The sequence below is a fragment of the Chelonus insularis genome, unplaced genomic scaffold (assembly GCF_013357705.1).
Source record: "Chelonus insularis isolate UGA/USDA-ARS -01 unplaced genomic scaffold, ASM1335770v1 contig_34_pilon, whole genome shotgun sequence".
In the NCBI taxonomy this organism is placed as follows: Eukaryota; Metazoa; Arthropoda; class Insecta; order Hymenoptera; family Braconidae; genus Chelonus; species Chelonus insularis.
Window position 1 is genome coordinate 197,846 of NW_023276514.1, and position 20,613 is coordinate 218,458.

Genomic DNA, 20,613 nt, shown 5'->3' on the forward strand with positions numbered 1-20,613 from the left:
ACAATAGAGAGATCCGCATCTGATGACATTTCGATGAGAATGACAAAGAGGAGGTAAAAAATTAAATTGAAACTTGTGGGAACAGAATTACGGGCGTGGATTTATCGAAATCTCGATAAATACTCGACTGAAAATACTCATTGTAGATTCAAATAAAAGCAAACGCACGAAATGTGCGGGTTACTTGGCGTCGGGTATCTACCGCTAGGCCAGATTGTCTAGCACTGTGCGTTTCTCCGAATATTATTGTTCATAACAATTAGTTCTTTGAATGAATCTAAAACAGTTTACAATTATCTCAAGGATTTTGAGATCTTTACATCAAAATTTTAAGCTCTCCGTAATGTTTCAAACTTTTTATATTTCATTTTTTAATAAAAGAAAACTTTCAGGTCTACAAGATATGAATTTTTGTAGGCTTTTCTCTCATACTTATTCAAGCACTTATAAGAAATTAAATAGTCAACGTTGTAATAACCCTTTCTTTCTATTATGTGGGTTTTGGTTACATCACAATTTCTTTAAGGAAGTTCTATGCATATTCAGAAACAAAAATTTATTTTTATGCTTTTAGATTTTAATTCTATTTATATTGTTTTTCCACGAAAATGGGTAAAAACACTTCTACTATTCTATTATAATTATCATAATAAATGTTTCTGAAGAGAAAAATAATTGTTTAAATATGTTAAATAATTCTTATTTATTTATTTTAAATCAAACTTTTGTCGATACGGTACCTACTACAGATAAAAAGCTGTGTACATAGAAATAATTTTTTCACGTACACTATGACAAATGCATCGTGGCAACATCGCATTATTTAACCCTCTCTAACCTATAAATACATATATAAGAATTTGACAGTTGTTTCATCATGGAAAAAACAAGATATAAGGGTAAATTTATAAAAAAGAAAACTCTAGAAAGAAATTTGAAAGCAGTAGAGATTCTCAATAAAGGGAAACTAAAAAAACAAATTAGAAATTTAACTTATTCCAATAGAGAAGCCGAACATCCAAAAGTAATCTCAAGTAGCATGAAACATGGTTTGTGTGAAGGCATACGTTTTATAGATTTACAAGTTTTAAGTGAAAATTTACAATGTGAAAAATGTGGTCAATTGTTGCATTTAAAAAATGCAACTGAAGAAAAATTAGTTGGTCAACGAGTGAATTTGTTAGTGACATGCACTGAATGTCAAGCTGTCAAAGAAGTATACACGACTAAATCACACCTGTCAAGTGATAAAAAAACAATGAAAAGTGATGTTAATACAAGATTAATTCTTGGTAAATACAGTTGAAAATAATGATCATTTATTCGTAATTAATTATAAGTTCTAATTTTATGATTAAGGTAAAATTAACATTACAGGTGCCATACACAGTGGGATTGGGTGTACTGCTTTAAATAAAATGTTAGCTTGTATGAATTGTCCAATAATTTATCCAGCATTATATAAAAAATTTGAGCGAGAAGTTGGATTGGCTATTGAAAAAACTGCCAAAAATAGTTGTAAAGAAGCTGCAGAAGAGGAAAGACGTCTTGTGGTTGAAAATATTACAAAATTATGTGAAGAACTGTAAGCTAATTTTTTATGAATTTTGATTCTTTAAAATCATAGTAAACGAATGGATTATTGTATAGATAGTTGAAAACTATAGTTACTTATGATTTTATGTCTATTTTTTTACCAATCAGTTTATAGTTTTTTATATATAGTAAATGTTTTAATTATGAATATAACTCTTTTTTGGAGTAAATACGTAATGAAATCAATTTTTAATTTGAAGAAATTCAAATGATGTAATGTAATCAATGTACCATAAAAATTCAATTTTTTTTGTAGCTTCCATGAAGTTTTTTCAGGAAATATATTCGTTTATTTCGATAAATTTTAATGTAATTTTTTGATTTTCTTTTATTGTAATAGCCCCGATGAAGTGGTGAAGGAGGTTTACCCCCAGTTATATAAATTAGATCGTGATCCCAGCATGTCAAGTGAAGATCATACTGAAGAATTTGATGTGGCAGTAGATAACATCGTAAACATCATAGTTTCCTACGACATGGCTTGGTCCAAAAGAGGTGCAGGAAATAGCTATGATAGCTTCAACGGTTATGGAGCAATAATTGGATTTTTATCCAAAAAAATAATCGATTATGGAACACGAAACAGAAAATGCCGCCAGTGTGGAAAAAATGCTGACAAAAAACATGACTGTCGCAAAAACTTTCAAGGATCTGCCAAAGCCATGGAGGCTGATCTTGGTTCTGCTCTTGTTAATGATAGCTCGATTTTAAAAGAAGCAAACGTGAATGTTCGAGTCTTAATTGGAGATGAAGATAGTGCAACAATATCTTCAGTACGTAAGAATAGTGCACATAGTATTGTGAAGTTTGCTGACTATAATCATCTTCGTAAACACTTTGTTAGTGATTTGTATTCGTTAAAAAACAAGTATAGAGAAATGGCACATAAGAGCGTAATTCCGCATTTGAAGAAGTGCTTTGGATATGCTGTAGCTCAGAATAAAGGGCAAACAGCAAAATTAGCATCTACACTTCGATCTATTCCAGATCATGTTTATGGGCGACACGAAAATTGTGATTCTTGGTGTCATCGAGATTCTGCTGATTCTAATAACAATACCGAATCACAAACTATTTTACTTCACAATCCAGAGCTCTTCAAAGAGTTGTCAACAATTTTTCAAAAGTATGCAAATAATGCATCGAAGTTTTCAACTGGAGCATCCAGTCAGAGTAACGAAAGCTTTCACAATATGGTTGCACATAAGAATCCAAAAAAAGATTGTCATTCACTTAGTGAGGCTAGCGATTTTAGAATAGCTAGTGCTGTATGTACAAAGAATGAAGGTAATTTGTATTTATCTAAAGTAGAAAAGCAGTTGAATATGAGTCCAGGAAAGAGAACCGCATCTTTTTCAAGTCAACTAGATGAAAAAAGACTTAAACGTGCAAAAACAGCTTCTTTACCAAAAACGAAATTGAGAAGGGTACATTTGCGACAACAAAGAGTAGATTTGAGGAAAAAAAACGAGAAGTCAGAAGGTACTATGTACGAATCTAATTGTGGTCTCGAATTATCAAATGATTTATCTGCTGAAAATAATATTAATGAAGAAGATGAAAGATCACCTTGTCTTTTGAAAACAGTAAATGAGTACAACATCATTTACTTTGATCTAGAAACTTCAGGATTTGGCAGATCAGCGGATATTTTACAAATCGCAGCTGTTGGTCAAGAATCGGTATTTTCTACTTATGTAAATCCATCACAACCTGTCACAGTCTCTGCATCAGCAGTTACTGGGTTAGAAAATATTCATGGTGAATTATTTTTACATGGTAAAAAAGTATCTTCTATACCGATACACCAAGCTTTGTTAGAATTTAAAAATTATTTAGCTTCATTGTCAACACCTATTCTCCTTGTAGCCCATAAAGTTACATTTGATTCGCATTTTTTAGTTCGAGCAATTCAAAAACATTCACTAATATCTGAATTTGAAAGTGTGATTATTGGATTTTCAGATTCTTTAAATATCTTCAAAACAAAGTATCCTGATCGAAAAGGACCAGGAGTATTTAAGTTATCTGCATTAGCAAATGATTTTCTACCTGAAAATTCTAACGAGAATTTTCACGATGCAGTGTATGACGCGAATGTATTACAGCAATTAAGCTCATTACTAATTTCTAAAACTGAGTTTTTCGATACAGCGGTATCATTTAGAGCTACTTTACAATCTATTATGAGATTACAAAATGAAAACTGTTTAAAAAAAACTTTACAACCTCTTCAAAATATTATTTCGTCTGGTATGATTAAAAAAATCTCACAAGCTGGGATAGATTACAATAAATTAAAAAAAATATACCTACAGGATGGAGAAAATGCTATCATAGACCTGTTATCTAAAAAAAATAGAGATGGGACAACTTTGGTTACTAAGAATAAAAAAATTTTAAGAAAAATAATTGAATTTTTCAAAAAAAATAATTAGTCATTTTTGTTTTGCGCTCAAATTGTCATTTTCTTACTATTATTGAATATTTATTAAAATTCACAAAAGGAAAGTATAAATCTATATAATATTTAATTATTGAATTTGAAAACGATTGTTATTATTACATTTTTTAACTTTTATTATATTATATATTATTATAACTTAAAATTCATTAATGTGATAGAAAATCCAAAGCAAAATATATATGTTTTCTAAAAACAATTTAACTTATTTCTGTTTTTCTTATATATTATCTATTAATAATGTTTAAAATGCTAAGAATTAAAAGACCAAGTTGAGCCAATTTTAATTTTATCTTGTTTATGAATAAAATGAAATTTTTAAAAATCCTTTTTTCGAATAATTTTATTTATTTATTATTTTTCTTTAAAAAACGATAACAATACAGAGTTGATAAGACAAAGATTTGAAAATTCGGCGGTAAAAATCATATTGAGTGACGTAAGCAACGTTGCCAGTTTTATTTTGCTAATGTAAGTCATCGCGTGTCCCCTCACGATACTATGAGATTTTTCAACTTTCAATTGAAGTTTTCTTTATAACTACGTGGTAAATAATGATAGAACAATTACATCGGGTTCTAAAAGAATTGATTAGGCCACTACTATTTTTAGAAATATTTTTGTCGACTTGTTTCCGATGAAAAAAATAAAAACATCCATTCCAAGGCATGTAAAAATGGCTGTCCCTACAAGATTCGTGTAAAAATAATTTATTTGAAAAATAACTTTTTCATAAACTATGTGGTTAATTCGATTGATCTTTTGCAAATTATTCTGGAATATATTACTGCATGGATATTCAAAATTGTAAAAAAATTGGTCGAAAAAAATATTTGCATAGAACTACCTTAAGCAAGTTTATTGTGCTTAAAAACTCGTCATGAGTGCGAAGAGTGCGTCCGATACATGCTGTTTCTCTGGTGCTCAGTGCCGGCCCCTCAGCGCCCCAATGTTTTCTAACTTCCACAGTTTGTAAAATCTCGAAAAATGGCTTAAGATTTTTTGTTTCTAAATTTTATACTTATTCATTTTATAGAAAAAAAGTTTTATTTTTGAAAATTTTCAATTTTGAATCGATTTTTCGCGAGAACTGCAATTTATGTAACAAAATGTTTTATACAAAAGTTGTAGATGTTAACGTTTTCAACAACTTTTGTTTGAAACATTTTTTTAATCCATAATAGTTTACGCGAGTAATGTGGAAAAATGAATTTCGGAGCAATCTTACCTCTTTTCACCTTGACGCTGGGTTCGTGATCCCCTCAAAACTATCCCTGGTTAAAATTAGCATGCCTAGAAATATTCCAGCCAAGTTTGACCGGGGTTGAAAAATTCATTTCATGATTTTTAGATACTTGAATTTTATTTTGTCGCAAATAAAAACTTTTCGGAATCATTCACTTGCACCAAGCTTTTTTCATTGATATTGTAAAATTTATAAAGGGTCAATTCTACTACTAAATCATTCGTATTGATTTTCAAAAAGACTTATAATTTTCATTTGTGTCTACAAAAAAATACTGATATTTTCCTGCCTATAATGGAAATTATTATTATTAGTCGTTTTTCAATAATTGAGATTATTTACTTATTTTCGAGTAAATATTTTCTACGGCTTAGCTGAATTTTTGAGCCAAATCTTCATGGAGACTATGACTAATTCCATCCATCTACACGTAACAAAAATTTATGATGGATGAAATTCCTTATAACAAATAAGGACTCAATAATAATTTCCTCATTTGATAATCGAAAACTTTATTCTATCTACAATGCCGTAAAAAATCTATAAAAGCTGAAGTTTAGAACATAGGACACATTTATTATTATTAATAATTTATAACAAATTTATTTTGTTTCAATTGGTGAACAATCATGAGTCATCTTTTTTCAATAAATAAAACCAATCAAAATACTCACATTATTAATATGGTTTCCAATATGCCAGCTAATATGGCATTTTTCAATCCAATATGGCCAATCATTGTCTTTTTTATGTATAGATCTTGTATATGGGGACGTGGCCAATTATTAATTAATATTAATTATTCAAAATAATTAATATCGAAAGACAATAGAATCCTTAATCTATTCCTGAAGTAAATTAATAAGGTTTCCCGAAGTTTTTATGACATGTTTAAGTCATTATAATAAAGAAATTGCAATTTTGAAGTGCATAACTTCAACAGACTGTGATTCGAGCAGAATAGAGATACGGTAATGCCTAAACTTGGCGCACGAGACACTACTAAAGTAAACGTGTCTCCTGCTTTCTTTTTGTTTTTCATTTAATATTTAATACTGTTGAGTTCCACGATTATTAGTTTCATCTGTTGTTTCCTCATCATGCATACACTCTGAATCTGTTAATTGTGACATACTTGAAAAATTCGCGATTTGTATTCATTCATCGCAAAGAATCGAATTTTTATGTAAATAAGCTTTTTTCAACCTAAAATTAAACCAAATCAGTTAGCCAATTAATCCTAGTACGAGGCAAGTATTTATAAATGTGTCATATGTATAGCCATTTACTTTCCTAATATTTTCGAAACTTCTCGATTCTCTTACTTTAGTTGATAATAATCTTAAATGAAATAATTCAACTTTTGAAGGACTTATTGAGTTCATGCGACTAATGACTTTGGATTGTTTTTGACGCTGTATCCATTGAAAAAAATTTGTTTCATTATGTATTTTGAATACATAATGATTGGATATATCTACATAAACATATTGTCCAGCATCTTGATCACGTGTATTCAATGCAAAAATATAGTTTGTTTTTCTAAAACGGTTAATTTTCTAAAACGTAACAATGGAACTTGATTTATACTCTCTATATTAATACGTATTAAAAGATATTTAAACATACAAAAAAATATGTTAATCTGCGAAATTTTTAGAAAATCTTTTTTTTTTTTTTGTAATGCCGATTTCACACTGATCTGAAATAGACGGTAAGAAAATGTCCAGATGAAAACAATTGTTACATAGAATAAGATTAATTATAAGCCATAGATAAAAATGTATTTATTGCATTGTTTTTTTTTAAATTATAATATAATAAAAGTCTAATTGAGTTAGTTGAATAACAAGTATCTTCTATCGAAATCTCCGGCATTCGATTGCTAGAAAAAATATTTTGTTAAAAAATCAACTTTCATTGTTATAATTCGTTTAAAACAATTGTTATAGTCAATACTATATTTCAATCGTATTTCTGATTTTTTATTGTTTACGAAAAATTCTTATTAATCAATTAGTACATAAATCTTGAAATCTAAATAGACGTTTATTGAATACTACTGAAAGAAAAGTCCTTAAAGAATTATTCTCTCTTTAAAGGAAACTATTTTTAAAAACAAACTTTTAATCGATCAATCAGGGAACAAATGAAATGATGACACTGCCCTGATTGGTCAATTCAAATCCTTTTTCAAAAAAACTAAGTTTTCTTATAGAAAAAACGATTTTTTTTCATAATTTTTTCATTGAATTTATTTATTGGACATTCATCTTACATAATCTCTAAGTTAATTAATGATTTAGTTGTCATTATGTGATATCAGGAACCATTTCCATAGTGCTACGATTCCCTGGGAAATTGTCATGAGTTTTAATAGGATGGAAAATTCTTGTTTTTCATTCCGTCTCTCTACGACGTTTTTACGCAATTCCCACCTCTCTAATACGCGTAAAAACAGAGAAATACAATATGTCTTTTTTTCTCACACTGTCGGAATGGTAGAAAAAAAAAATTACGATTCGTGTCTCTATAAAATTTGTGAATTCGTAGAACTCGCATTTTCGAGCCCCTAAAATTAGAGAAGCTCCACTGTAGTGGTATCTATGACGAAATTAACATATAGATTCATTATTCTATTTTTTAATTTGTTGAATGTACATTCTATAATTTATGTATATTCTTGAAAATTCTTTGTTTCTTAAAATTAATTTGAATACTTAGTGTGTTTGAAAAAGTGAGCCATAGTCTCATTAATTATCTTAGTTGCAATAAATATGAACAGGAGTATTAGCATTCAGTTTTAATTTCACTATTGATTTTGAAATATTAATCTCGACATGCTAAAAGAAAACGTTTACAATTATTCGCGAATAAATTCTCATTCAGTTGGAGATAGAGTTCAAATATTTTTCTTCGTTCCGGGTATGAATTAGCTTATTTATTCATGAATATGCTTTTGATCATTTTGTATACAAATCGTGATATTCATTCTAGATCCCGTTTATTCAAGAAAAAATACCATAAGTTTATTATGACCTAGTTAGGTTTGCGATAGTCAATTACTTTCTAGTTTTCATATCCACGAAATGAGGAATGGTTAGAATAGGTAATCTAATTTTCGCTTCGACTTTCCTTCTAATATTGATTAGAAATTGTTTCATAAGTAACGGAAAAAAAGAAAGACAAACTGCATTGTGTTTAATTCGTTCAATTTTTATATAATGATTTTTTCGATCATAAAAATCATAATTCTTCCGATTTATAGATAAATCAAATGAAAATCTAATGAAATCCTAAAGTGCTATATATGGTATTTACTATCATATGGGATCACATCAAGCTTACGTATATTCAAGATGTTTTCGAAATTGATTCGGACATCCGTAAAACAGCAATCAAGGTATAAGTTGGATGTTGGAAAGGTGAGTTCTCGAGGAGGAATGATTTGAGCTTTTTATCTTTAGGCTCAACAGATTCCCAGTTTGAAAGAAGCCTGCCACTTTCGTTGATACAGTTACTCCAGTTGCTGCATTTAGCGCTCAAGTCACCTGCCATCATAGAAAAACTATTAGAAGACGCAACATTTAATTTACTACATAAATGATTTAGATCATGCACTAGATTAAGTTCTGGTCTGGAAAATATGTAAATGACGAAACTGACTTGAAAGATATAATGATAAACTTTATCAATTATCTTGATTATGTTAACATGAATTCAATCGTAGCATCGGATTCTGGAGAAAGGTCATAAATAATTTACTGTTGCGTCTTCTTATTTAACGGGAACCCATTAACATGAATTATATTTTAAGATACAGAATATACAAAATCGATGCTATACATTCCAATTTACTATTTTTGCGTCATAAAGAAGTGTCTTAACGGAACTTGTTCAAACGTTTTCTCAACTTTTTTATGTTATTTTTAAATTGTATCCGAATGATGTTGTTATTTTCATTTTCTCTAAATGATTGTTTATAGCAAAAATTTTTATCTACATACACGGATTCATACATTTTCTAGGAATAGTCATTATTCGTGTATTGAGATACTCAAAAATAGAAAGACGTTAAGATATTTGAACTTTTAAAAATCTACATTATAGGACTTATTTCTTAATAAAAAGTGTAAATTTACTTTATCTATCGGGCTTCTTTGGTTCAGTTCAAATAAGTGATAATTTGTCACAATTTTTGATATAATAATGAATGATCGGATAAGCCTTTTCTTTCAATAATTTTATTTATTTCTTTAACATTTAAGTACTGTAATCATTATTAAAGATTACTTACGAAAACATTTTTTTCGTATGCTTTAAGTAAGTTTTTGGTGTGTATCAACGGTCACTGAACTGATAGAAATGAGTTGTGGTTTTTTCTGTTTCCGTTTTTTTTCTGAGAGCTGTATAAAGCGCTTAATTTATTTTATTGATTACACAAGGAAAAGGCCAACAAACAGTTTCTCAAAGGCTGCCTGAGTCTAGATGAAATTTTAACGACTGTGTAAACTCTAAGACAGCTATCTGATTGTTATTAACAGAAATTTCAGAATAACTCATCCATTTAACTATATATATTATGAATAATGAAACATTTATTCTTAAAAAAATTACGTGGCAATGTCGTGTTCTCCGAACTTACATTAGACAAAAACAGTAGCCATCATTAAAATATCATGATTTTTTGAAACGAGCTGTTAGATATAGAATAACTGAGAGTAGAACTTTTTGAAAGAATAACAAAGTCATATTGTATGTTGTTGTTTGAGTAGCTAAAGCGACAGACCCAGAAACTTGACATAGTAGTAAACCTGGTGTAAACAAAAACAACTTATGGAGCCATGGATGAGAAGAAATGTCATAAGTGCAGAAAAATAAATTACAATAAAGGTATGTTGTTACGTTCGTTGATAATTATTCTAGATGGAAAGAGGTGCTATTTCCTAATCGCAAAAGTAGTATGCTAAAAAGTTTCACATGATGATTGTTCGTTTACAGACACATGAAATTTTTTATGAAATTAAAAATACAATTAGCTGAACAATGACCTTAAATTATGATCTATATACCTGTGTTATGAGACACACACAAAGAAAGAATTTCAAAACCTGTATAAATGATTTATAATTATTCATGTACATGGAGAATTTTTTCATTGCTCGGAAGTACACGATTTGACGTTCAGAAATAAAAATGTGTGTAACCGGAAGTACAACAGTAAACCAAAATGTACTTCTATGTATACACATTTTACTTCTAAATGTCGAATAGTATAATTCTCATTGTTTTTACTTCTGAGCAGTGAGAAAATTTTCGCCGTGTAGGAAAACAAAAAAAAACACCGCACAAAGCGTCTTCTTCTATTATTATTTTCATACTTCTTATTGCTTTTTTTCATAAAAAAATTGATACAAAAATTTTTCGAACATTTTTTCTTTAAACAATTTGAGAAAAAAAGAAGGAAATAAGTCGAACTTCTTTATCAGCCATGCTTTAGCTCTAATAGACAGCTTAGCGCCATCTATACTCTACTATTCATGGTCATTAATAGATTCATGACAATGATAAAGACGGAGAAGATACGGTAATTATGTCTTTCAGCTCACAACTCGAGAAGGGGAGGTTGATTTTTAAATATATTATTTTTGAATCTTTTTTAAGCACGCTGATGCAATTGTTCAGGTACGCTTGTGCTTCTTTCATATTTTCATAGAGTTGATAATTAATGATTTGCATTTCTCATGTTTACACATTACACTCATTCTCCATCTCTCAACATGTCTAGTAAGGCATTCGCCTTTATACTGAGGGTTGTGTCTCCAGGTTCCCTTTTGGTGAGAGCTTTGACCCGTGACCCCAAAAGAGGAACTTAATCTTGCAAATAGATGAAGATTAAGTTCGACGAATTGCAAGTACATTCTGGGGCTTCGTTTTAGACCCCGGCGCACTTGCGATAACCACGACATATTGCTAGCACATGACACATCGTACATAGCCATCTATTCACTCACCCTTTTCTTCTCATCATCCCTTCGTATTCCCCATATAAATAGATATTACAGAAATTTGCACACGTCTTTTGAACAGTGTAGAAAACATTTCGTCCATTTTCGTGTCAATCTAAATCAATTCATAGGAGAGACGAATTTTTTAAGTTATGCACCTGTAATGTCATAATTCATTCAAAAGCTATCTACAAGATTATTTCTATTTATCGTATACCTAGTGCAATAGCTGGAATGAAGTGAGAGATTGTTGCATTACGATTTCAAAATGATAATAAACTTTTCTTTTAGTTAGAAAAGATTGATGATTGGATAGTATTTATGGCGATATTTATTAAATTAATAAATGAATTAAAAAGCCAGGTAGAAATTTATTAAATCATCAATTAAATTAAAGTTTTGAAATAATATAAATTTCAGTTAGAAACGCGAGATTGAACTTTCTTTTAAAGTATGTCAATGAAAATGAATATGAAGACTTACTTTTAATATTTTAATGCAAATAAATATTTGAATCTAAAGCTGTATTTCCTTAATTTTAGTTCATGATTATAATCTATTATTTAAAATAACGAATTTAAAATCGCCGAAAGAAGGCGAAAAATTTCAGATAACTGGGATGCCGTAATTACCAATATTTTAGAGTACGATAAGTTCACTAACCTAAAAATTTTTTTTGGTTGGGATAAATTTCTGTTTATCCCTTGATAAAATGTTGCAAACACCACAGATTCCGATATGAGAAGAATTTGATTGTAAAGGAGATCCCAATTCTGTGGGTTTATAATGAGAAAAATGAAAACGGGCCATAGAAATATACTTCTCAGCGGTGAATGATCATCAGCCAGCATCAAAAAGAGAAATACTTTTGCACACTGGTTAGTTAGCGTTACAACATATCTATTTTAACATTTCTGAAGCGGACGTTCTCGAATCAAAAGAATTTGACGTCTATAAAATTGCAATCACTAAGCTGGATGAATATTTCTTTTCTAAACGGAGCTACGTGTCTGAAAGACATACCTTTAGACTAATTAAACAAGAATCAGAGGAGAAGTTTGAAAAATTCTTAGTAAGATTACGGAAACAGAGCTCTAAATGTAATTTTAGTAACGGAAGTGAATGCCTCATAGATCAAATAACAGAGAAATGTACATCTGCTGAACCGAGGAAGAAAATACTAACCCTGGGAGATACTGTAACTATAGACAAAAAAGTAACGGAAGCAAAAGCCCTTGAGACTGTTGTTCGAAAATTAAATGATTTTCAAGACAAGTCACGTAGCAACATGAAGAAGATTATAGCCAAGACTAATCGGCCAGTAGAAGCAAAGCATGTTGAATGTAGCCGCTATGGCAATGAAAACCATAGAAATGACAGTGAGCTATGTCCAGCCAGAGACGAATCTTCTATCAAATGCGGTTACAAGGGCCCCTTCCAAAGACAGTGCAAGACTGAAGCTAACAAACGCAGAAATAGTACTCAATCAAGCAAAACGTTTAATCGGAAAAGATTTAAAACTGAAAAAGATAAAGACATAGTGAAAACAACAGTAGATTACATTTTCCACATCGATGACAAAACTACAATAAATTGTCGAATTGGAGGAATAAATTTTCAACTGCTCATTGATTCAGGCAGCAAATACAACATTATCAGCGATAAGACATGGGAAATTTCGAAGAGGAAAAAGCAACTTTACTGAATCAATAAAAGTCTCCAAACAAAGTTTTCATAGTTCATAGAACCCAAGAACCCTTGAAGATAGCGCTAGGGACCTACTATTGTGTGAGTTATTTGAAGATGTTAGAGTTCCTTTTGAAGAGGACCTAATTAGAAATGAAGTTTTTCCAAATTACTGCATTGAGTCCCTGTTGCGCAGCATAGACTACAATATTGTTATGGCTATGGCCAAGTTCATGAATAGTGTTAGTACTAATATTTAATAAGTGTTTACAAGACTCTTTCCTATTGCAATTTTCAAACATATCAATAAGATGCTCTTGCTCTAGCTCTTAGTTAAATCGATGTAAAAAATCGATACTTCACCCTCTGACGATCGATTTTTTACATCGATACTTATCAAGCCATCGATATGGTGTATCGATACATTTGTTCAGATATCGATACTCTTGAAATTTTGAAACTGCCGCTTTTATAAGAACAAATCAAAAAATTAGAAAATTTTAACTTTGAATTAGACGTTCTAATTGGTCAATAGTCAACGAATTTTTTTTACGACGATAATCGAGAGTCGTGTCTTTTTCAGTATTTATCTGTGAGGTAGATATATCGTATATGTATATATAATTATAAAGATCCAAATGGCTCACGTGACATGTTTTCCTACAGGTAAAAATATTTATATCTATTTATCTTTGTATGCTTATGTAAATCTACATGTTATCGTTCAAACTTTTTATTCTTCATGGATTCTAAAGTGCCTTCATCGCAAAGGACTCTTGCCCTTCATTCTTCCATTAACCAAGAGGACTCCTATTGTGTCGAAGGATTGAGTCTACAGACATATGAACTTCTTTTGAAGTGAGTTCTTTTAATTATTTGAACATCTATGCTATTCTTTCATTTATTCATTATTACTATCATCAGTTCTGATCGAGAAGCAGAAAATTTTCTATACGACCTGTTAGGTCATATACCATTCACTACAGGATCAATTGACAAGACGTACATCAGCAGTGATGGTGTTCATTTGTAAGTTATTTTCATCAGACTACTTATTATGTAAGTACTGTCATTTCCATTCAACATTTTAGATATCATTATTAACTTTTCAAAAACTTAACTTATAGAGAAATATTCTATTTTTTTCTCGCACATAATATTTTACAAGAATAAATAAATTATTAGCGTTTGCTTCTCGAATAATGAATGATATTTATCATTTTGTAATGGAAATACAACACTGATTTTTTACAGAGAATCGTTGATCAACAAATTATTCTGCCATCCGAGGAAAATTACGAAGATGATCCGAACAACAATTACATCGATTTCCAAATCCGAGATTATGAAGAGGTTATAAGTGACTAAAATGTTCAACAAGTTATACAATTAATTATCATAAATTTGAGACTAGTGTAGGTGAAATTAATCATTTTTCTGTCTCAATAGAATTAATCGGTTTAAAAAACTGAAAAATGGAAGAAGCAATGTATGGAGCTACTTCATCAAGACGGAACAAGGAGGAATTTGTAAACTATATTAATCCGATGTGAAATCACCTGGTTGTACCACTAATCTGGCTCGTCATTTAAGTAGAAAACACGCTACCGTGACTCTTGACTCGTCAAAGTCACATATTCTCAAGAATATTACCCATTAAAAAGTGAGTTTTTGTTTATTTTATTCGAAAAAGTTTTCTTATCCGTGTTCATATAAGAACTACTGAACAATTAACAGTTATAAAAATAGACCAATTAATAACCAGAGAGAATTCAAAATGATTGTAAATTTTTACAGGAAAACACACAAAAATCAGAGTCATCTAAGTCCTTTAACAAAAATCAGCATATTGATGAAACAATAAGAAACATTGCCTCATTCAAAGGTATATTTCTGAGAAATTTTATATGTTATTTGGCAAAATTATTTTAAGTTGTATATATATAAATATATATTTTTTTTATTTCAGATAGTGGATCTAAATGTAATGTAATTACTAATGCACTTCTTTACATGATTGTTAAAGATGATTTGCTATTTAGTGCCACAGAAAAGCCTGGATTAACAGATCTTCTACACGTTGTTGCTCCAATGTATCTAATACCTGGAAAAAATTAAATTACTTCAAGAATAAACAGTAAATATAAAGCTCAAGCATTAACTGTCAAAAAAAAAAATTTTTTTAAATTCAATGGATAACTCTTTCTGCGGACATATGGACGGAAAAAATGACCTCACGCAGTTTCTTAGAATGCACCGCACATTTTTCTAATCAAAATAAGTTGTCATCTATAGTTCTAGTAACTTTGGAATTGACAACTAATCATACAGCAGTGGATTTATCTAATAAATTTGTTCCACTTTTGAACTATTGAAAGATTCCACTCGAAAAAATTGTTGCAGTTGTAACTGATTATGGTGCAAACATCGTAAAGGCGATATCTGATAAAAAACATTTGCGATGCTTTGCACATTCTTTGAATTTAGTTATTTCTTTAGCAATTGAGGAGATTGATACTCTCAATGATCTTCTGTCAAAAAACAAAGCAATTGTGAAATTTTTCAAAAGTCCAGTTCCTTCAGCGATACTTGAAACAGTTCAGGATGAAAGTCGACTTTTACGATTAATTCACGATGTTCCAACTCGCTGAAACTCTACTTATGACATGCTGAAACGGTTCTATGAAATGATTGATTGTGTTAGTTCTGCATTACTCCAAATTAACAAATCGCTACCCACGTTGACATCAGAAGAAGTCTTCATCGTTCGTGAATTGATATCAACTTTACGTCCTGCTAAAATTGTTACTGAAGAATTGAGTGGGCAAAATTATTCTACTAGTAATAAAGTTATAACATCTGTTCAGTATCTACGTAATGCTGTTAGTGATGTGAAGACTTCGTCAGAAATTGGAATGAAAATGAAAAAAAACAAACTTCCAAAGCTTGATAGACGTTTTGCAGACATTGAATCAAATCTTTTATACTGAGTCGCGACCTTCTTAGATCCTAGATACAAATGTTTATATTTTACTGATATACTTCCAAAAACTGCAGCGATAAATTATGTCAATAATTTTCTAAGAAGAGAAAGTGTTTCATCAAGTTGTAAACAATGTGGGCCAAAAGATTATCGTAAGATTAGTTAAATGGAAAAATACCATAATTAATCGGAATCAATTTTATCATTCAGCGGAAACTAATAGAGTTCTTATTTACATAAAGCAGTATTTATATAGGCAAGTGGAGATGGACATTTCAAACCCGTTAACCAACCATCCCTGTGGGTTGCTCCACTGATACCAGTTTCTGGATGATGATATCTGCGTCTGTATGGATATACGACATGCTAATAAAGCTATTGTGAGAGAATTATCCATTACCCACTATTGAAAAGTTTATCTCTAAATTTAGGAGAGCAAGCATCTTTACAAATTAGACATAAACAATTCATTTCACCAAATGGTAATTGAGGAGAGTTGTAAAGAAATTACAACTTTTATTACACGTAAAGGACTATAGATATGTAAACGACTCGTTTTTTTTTCATTTAAAATTATGAATCGTCCAGTTTTATCAAAAATATTTTCCCTGTATCTCTCATGGTCAATTACAGGAAGATGATAGGAGTAGATAATTGTTAACAATCAATTCTCTTCACGAAACACCAATTTCTGTAAGAAAAATTCCCAAATTATTAATGGATACTTACAGCTTTTTTCATTCAAACTTAGGGAAACCTAAGGAGGTAATTGGCGCCTTAATAACCAAGAAAAGGTAATGAAACTATTATCTGAAAGAACTTAAAAAATGTATGTTGAGAAGCAAGAAGAGCTCTCTGTTACGGATTTTTATGTACTCGGTTCGTATCCAGACAGTCTTATTTTTCTTTGACATAACAATAACAATATTCTGATTCGCGCATTAATGATTTTCATTCTTTCGAAATGAATCGGTGGAAATTCACTATTTTCATTAATAGCAAGTATGACAAAAAAACCCATCATTTCCAAGCATATTTTCTTCATGAATTTTTCGTTACACCTAACAGAGAGGTGAAATAATAAATTATCTTTCCTCTCTGATCTTAAAATGCTTTGAGCAAATGTACGCATGCGCGCTAACTACGTTCGTGGCGCCGACATTTTTTAAATGTCTCATTTTCCGAATTTTCTTTCTGATAGAAACATTAGTCGCTTGTTCTCAAGTATTGTATTACTTTTGAGTTATTGGAGTAATCTTCAGTTGTAGTGCAATTAGTGGTAAAGTTTAACAAAGCGGTGAAACATTGATAGTGGGTAGTGATTTATCAACTGCGATGTCTCGCAATTTGTGTGCATATCGAAATTGCAAAAATAATTATTTGAATTGCCAAGAACTGAACGTCACTTTCCACCGATTTTCGGAGCATAAGTGAGTGTTCTTTTAATTTGATCAAGTGTCATTTTACGTGAATTGAATTCTTAATAAACATTGTTTTTTATTATCAAAAGTTTCAACTGTCAGTTTAAATTAAGATAAAGATTGAAAAAATAATAAATAATAATTTAGTGCCATCGAATGGATCATCCGAAGTGAGAACGACGATTTCAACGAGCTCTTACCCAAACAGCTAAGAAAAAACCTTGTTTTCGGACCACTTAGATGAAAAGATGTTTATAGGAGCTTATTCAATGGGTTGTCAACGGGAATAAGTACGTAGCACACTAACGCATGATATAAATTTTGATAATAATAATGATAATAAATCGCCCATTTTCACCCACAAATTTAGGCGTATCGATAACAGCTAACGAAATTGTACAAAGCACAAGTATTCTAAACTTAGAGGTATTAGCAGTATCAAAATCCAGCTCCACGCAATCCAGTCAAAATAACGAATCAAATGTAGAATCGGAATTACTATTAAGCGCTAGCACTATACCAGAAAGGGAAACAAATCTAAAATCACAATTGCAATCAAACGTTAGCTCCTCATCATGCTGTCATGGAAATTTGCCGGAATTATTATTTCAAAGAAAAGAACGACAGCTATTAGAATAAATTACAATTCTTAAATAGAAATATTTTAAAGCTTAGCGGATAGTGAAAAATATGGAACGATCAAACCGTAAACGTAACCCGTCACCCGATGATATAGTTAAAGATGCGCAGAAATATTTAAATTCAGAGTAATTAATCATCCTCGGAATGCAGTTAATACGTTCGATTCAGAAAAACGCAGAATGGAGTGAGAGAGAGTAGCAATTTGCAGTTTCGTTATATTATATTTCGCCGAAGGCATATGGGTTTTTACGCAAGAAAATGAAAATTTTACTACCTGCCATTACAACGGTACGTACATAGGTTAATAATTTAGATATTCTCACTAGACTATATACATAAATATTTATGCGTTTACGAGCTAAAGTAGACTCCATGTCAGCATCAGAATGCGATGCTCTCTTAATGTGGGATGAGATGACAATTAAAAAACATCTAGAGTATACTTTAAAGTGGGATATTGTAGAAGGGTTTGAGGATTCGGGTGAGTTAGATAAATCGATGAAATGTGCAAAAAAATGGTTAGTGTTTATAATTCGTGGATTGCGATTTTCTTGGAAGTTGCCCATAGCTTACTTTCACTCACACACAGATGATAAAGGAGAAGATTTAGCAGTACTTATAAAAAGTTGGGCGAACAAATGTTTTGAATCTGGGTCTAAGATTCACTGTACGGTTTGCAACCAAGGGACGAATAATCAGAGGGCGATTAAATTGTTGAATATTAGCGAAGAATAACCATACATGATAATGAATGACAGAAAAATTTATTCTAATTGGGATATACCTCATTTATGTAAATCGATTCAAAATCAATTGATTAATCATGATCTATTAATTAACGCCAAAAGGTTATCATGGGATGCGATCATTGAATTGTTAAAGACCGAACAAGGAACAAGAAGTGTCGTGCGGAACCTAAATTAAGCAAACGTCATACTAAACCTAACAATTGGAATAAAATGTGCGTAAGTTGGCAACCCAAGTATTTAGTACAACAATAACTGCAGTATTAAAAAAGAATTATCAGTCATCAGCGTTGCATCATCCGACTTGTATGGCAACGGCCGATTTTCATCAACAGATGAATGATTAATCCGACTGACTTAACGCAAAAACAGCCCGAAAAAAGAATCTACTACGTCGCGGCATTTCAGCTAAATTTAATACAGTAAGTCGTGTTTTAGAAAATTTAAAACAGTAGATAAATTTGTGGAAATATACTGATAGTACTCGCGTGCTACAACCGTACTTACCAGGTTTGAGATTATCCCTAAATTCCATTCAATGCTCGCGGAAGATTTATCTGATAAAGGACAGTTATATTTATTGACCTCGCGTTTGAACCAAGATAGCATAGAGAATTTATTCGGAACATTGCGAAATTTGACTCTTACTGGATTCCTAATTTCTGTTAAATTCAAGGTTTGTGTTACTACCCTTCAATTTCAGTTAATTTTAAAATTAAAAATTCAGCCTAGCTTCCAATACTGCCGCTTTTCGACTCTGTCTGATTGAAAATAATTGATTAGGAGGGAAAAATTCTGCGGCTGATAAAAACCTCCAAACAGATCAAAATGATCTAGATTAAACTATTAGTGTGACTCTATACAATAAAAGATTCCTCAAAAACTAATCGTCTGTCAGTCAAATTAAATATTCAAAATCTAAATTTTTTTCTTCAATTCCCTTCCCTTCCTTCTTTTTTAACAGAAGGAACCACTGGGAAGAACCAAAAAAACCCAATCAGTAGGAAATTCCAAGAACTGGAAGGTTATGGAACTAAACAAAATAAAAGTTTAATAACACTGCATGAAATCCCGTCTTAGTTCCTCTGCCCACCTGAGACGCTGTAGGGGTGGTCCGTGGTCTTTTGAATTGGAACGTATCGTAAGGTCCCTCCCAACTGTTCCATGGCCTTTATCCGAAGAGGGCCGGTTGTGAGGGACCGTTGCAGGTATATTTTGAGGAACCTGTTAATGTCCTTTGCAGGGGTGGTTAGCCCACTGCAAAGGTGGTGATGTTTAACGAAACCAAGATGGATAGTTTCGTTCCGCACGCCCAGAAAGCCATCACCTGTGAGGAGGAAAAACTGGCTGTACGGACTGATTACATTACCGTAGCGAGAGAAGCACCTCTCGGCCAGACATTGTTATTATGATTATTATTATTATCATTATTATTAGTAATAAGATTTTTTATCTTTTTAACTAAATCTTGAGTTTTTCTTCGACTTTCCTAGAAACGTTCCTCCAAACGAATTTGATTACTGTTCAACCTTTCTTCTAACCGATTTAACCTCATCTCTAAAGCTAGAAGTTCTTTATTAGTACTTTTTTCGATGCAATCGGCAAATTGGGTCCTTCCTTTAGCTCGAGTTTGCCTCCGACTTGGGCTCTTTTGTATGATTATTTCAAAATTCCTTTAAAATTCACCAATAAAAATATTCACGGCATGTAAAGTGAACTACTTCCTGACACCAATAGATGGCGACATACAAATATTTTACAATTTTAAATAATCGATTATCCGATTAAAAGAGGTGGAAGTTTTTTCTTCCGTCAACTTAA

General features: G+C 31.0%; 2 protein-coding genes across 2 annotated transcripts in view; one reads left to right on the forward strand and one right to left on the reverse strand.

Moving 5' to 3' along the window:
• Actbeta (Activin-beta) overlaps positions 1-20,613 on the reverse strand; it is a 217,021-nt gene that overhangs the window by 143,551 nt on the left and 52,857 nt on the right. The gene's annotated exons all lie outside the window — the stretch shown is intronic.
• LOC118066571 (uncharacterized) lies at positions 734-1,877 on the forward strand. The gene is made up of 2 exons (XM_035082688.1): positions 734-1,292; positions 1,378-1,877. Exons 1-2 carry the CDS (start codon positions 878-880, stop codon positions 1,587-1,589), a joined length of 627 nt encoding a protein of 208 aa, XP_034938579.1. The 5' UTR covers positions 734-877; the 3' UTR covers positions 1,590-1,877.

Coding starts and splice junctions, on each gene's coding strand:
- LOC118066571 (XM_035082688.1), top strand. CDS start 878: ATGGAAAAAACAAGATATAAGGGTAAATTTATAAAAAAGAAAACTCTA. Junction 1,293..1,377: donor TAATACAAGATTAATTCTTG/GTAAATACAGTT, acceptor TTAACATTACAG/GTGCCATACACAGTGGGATT.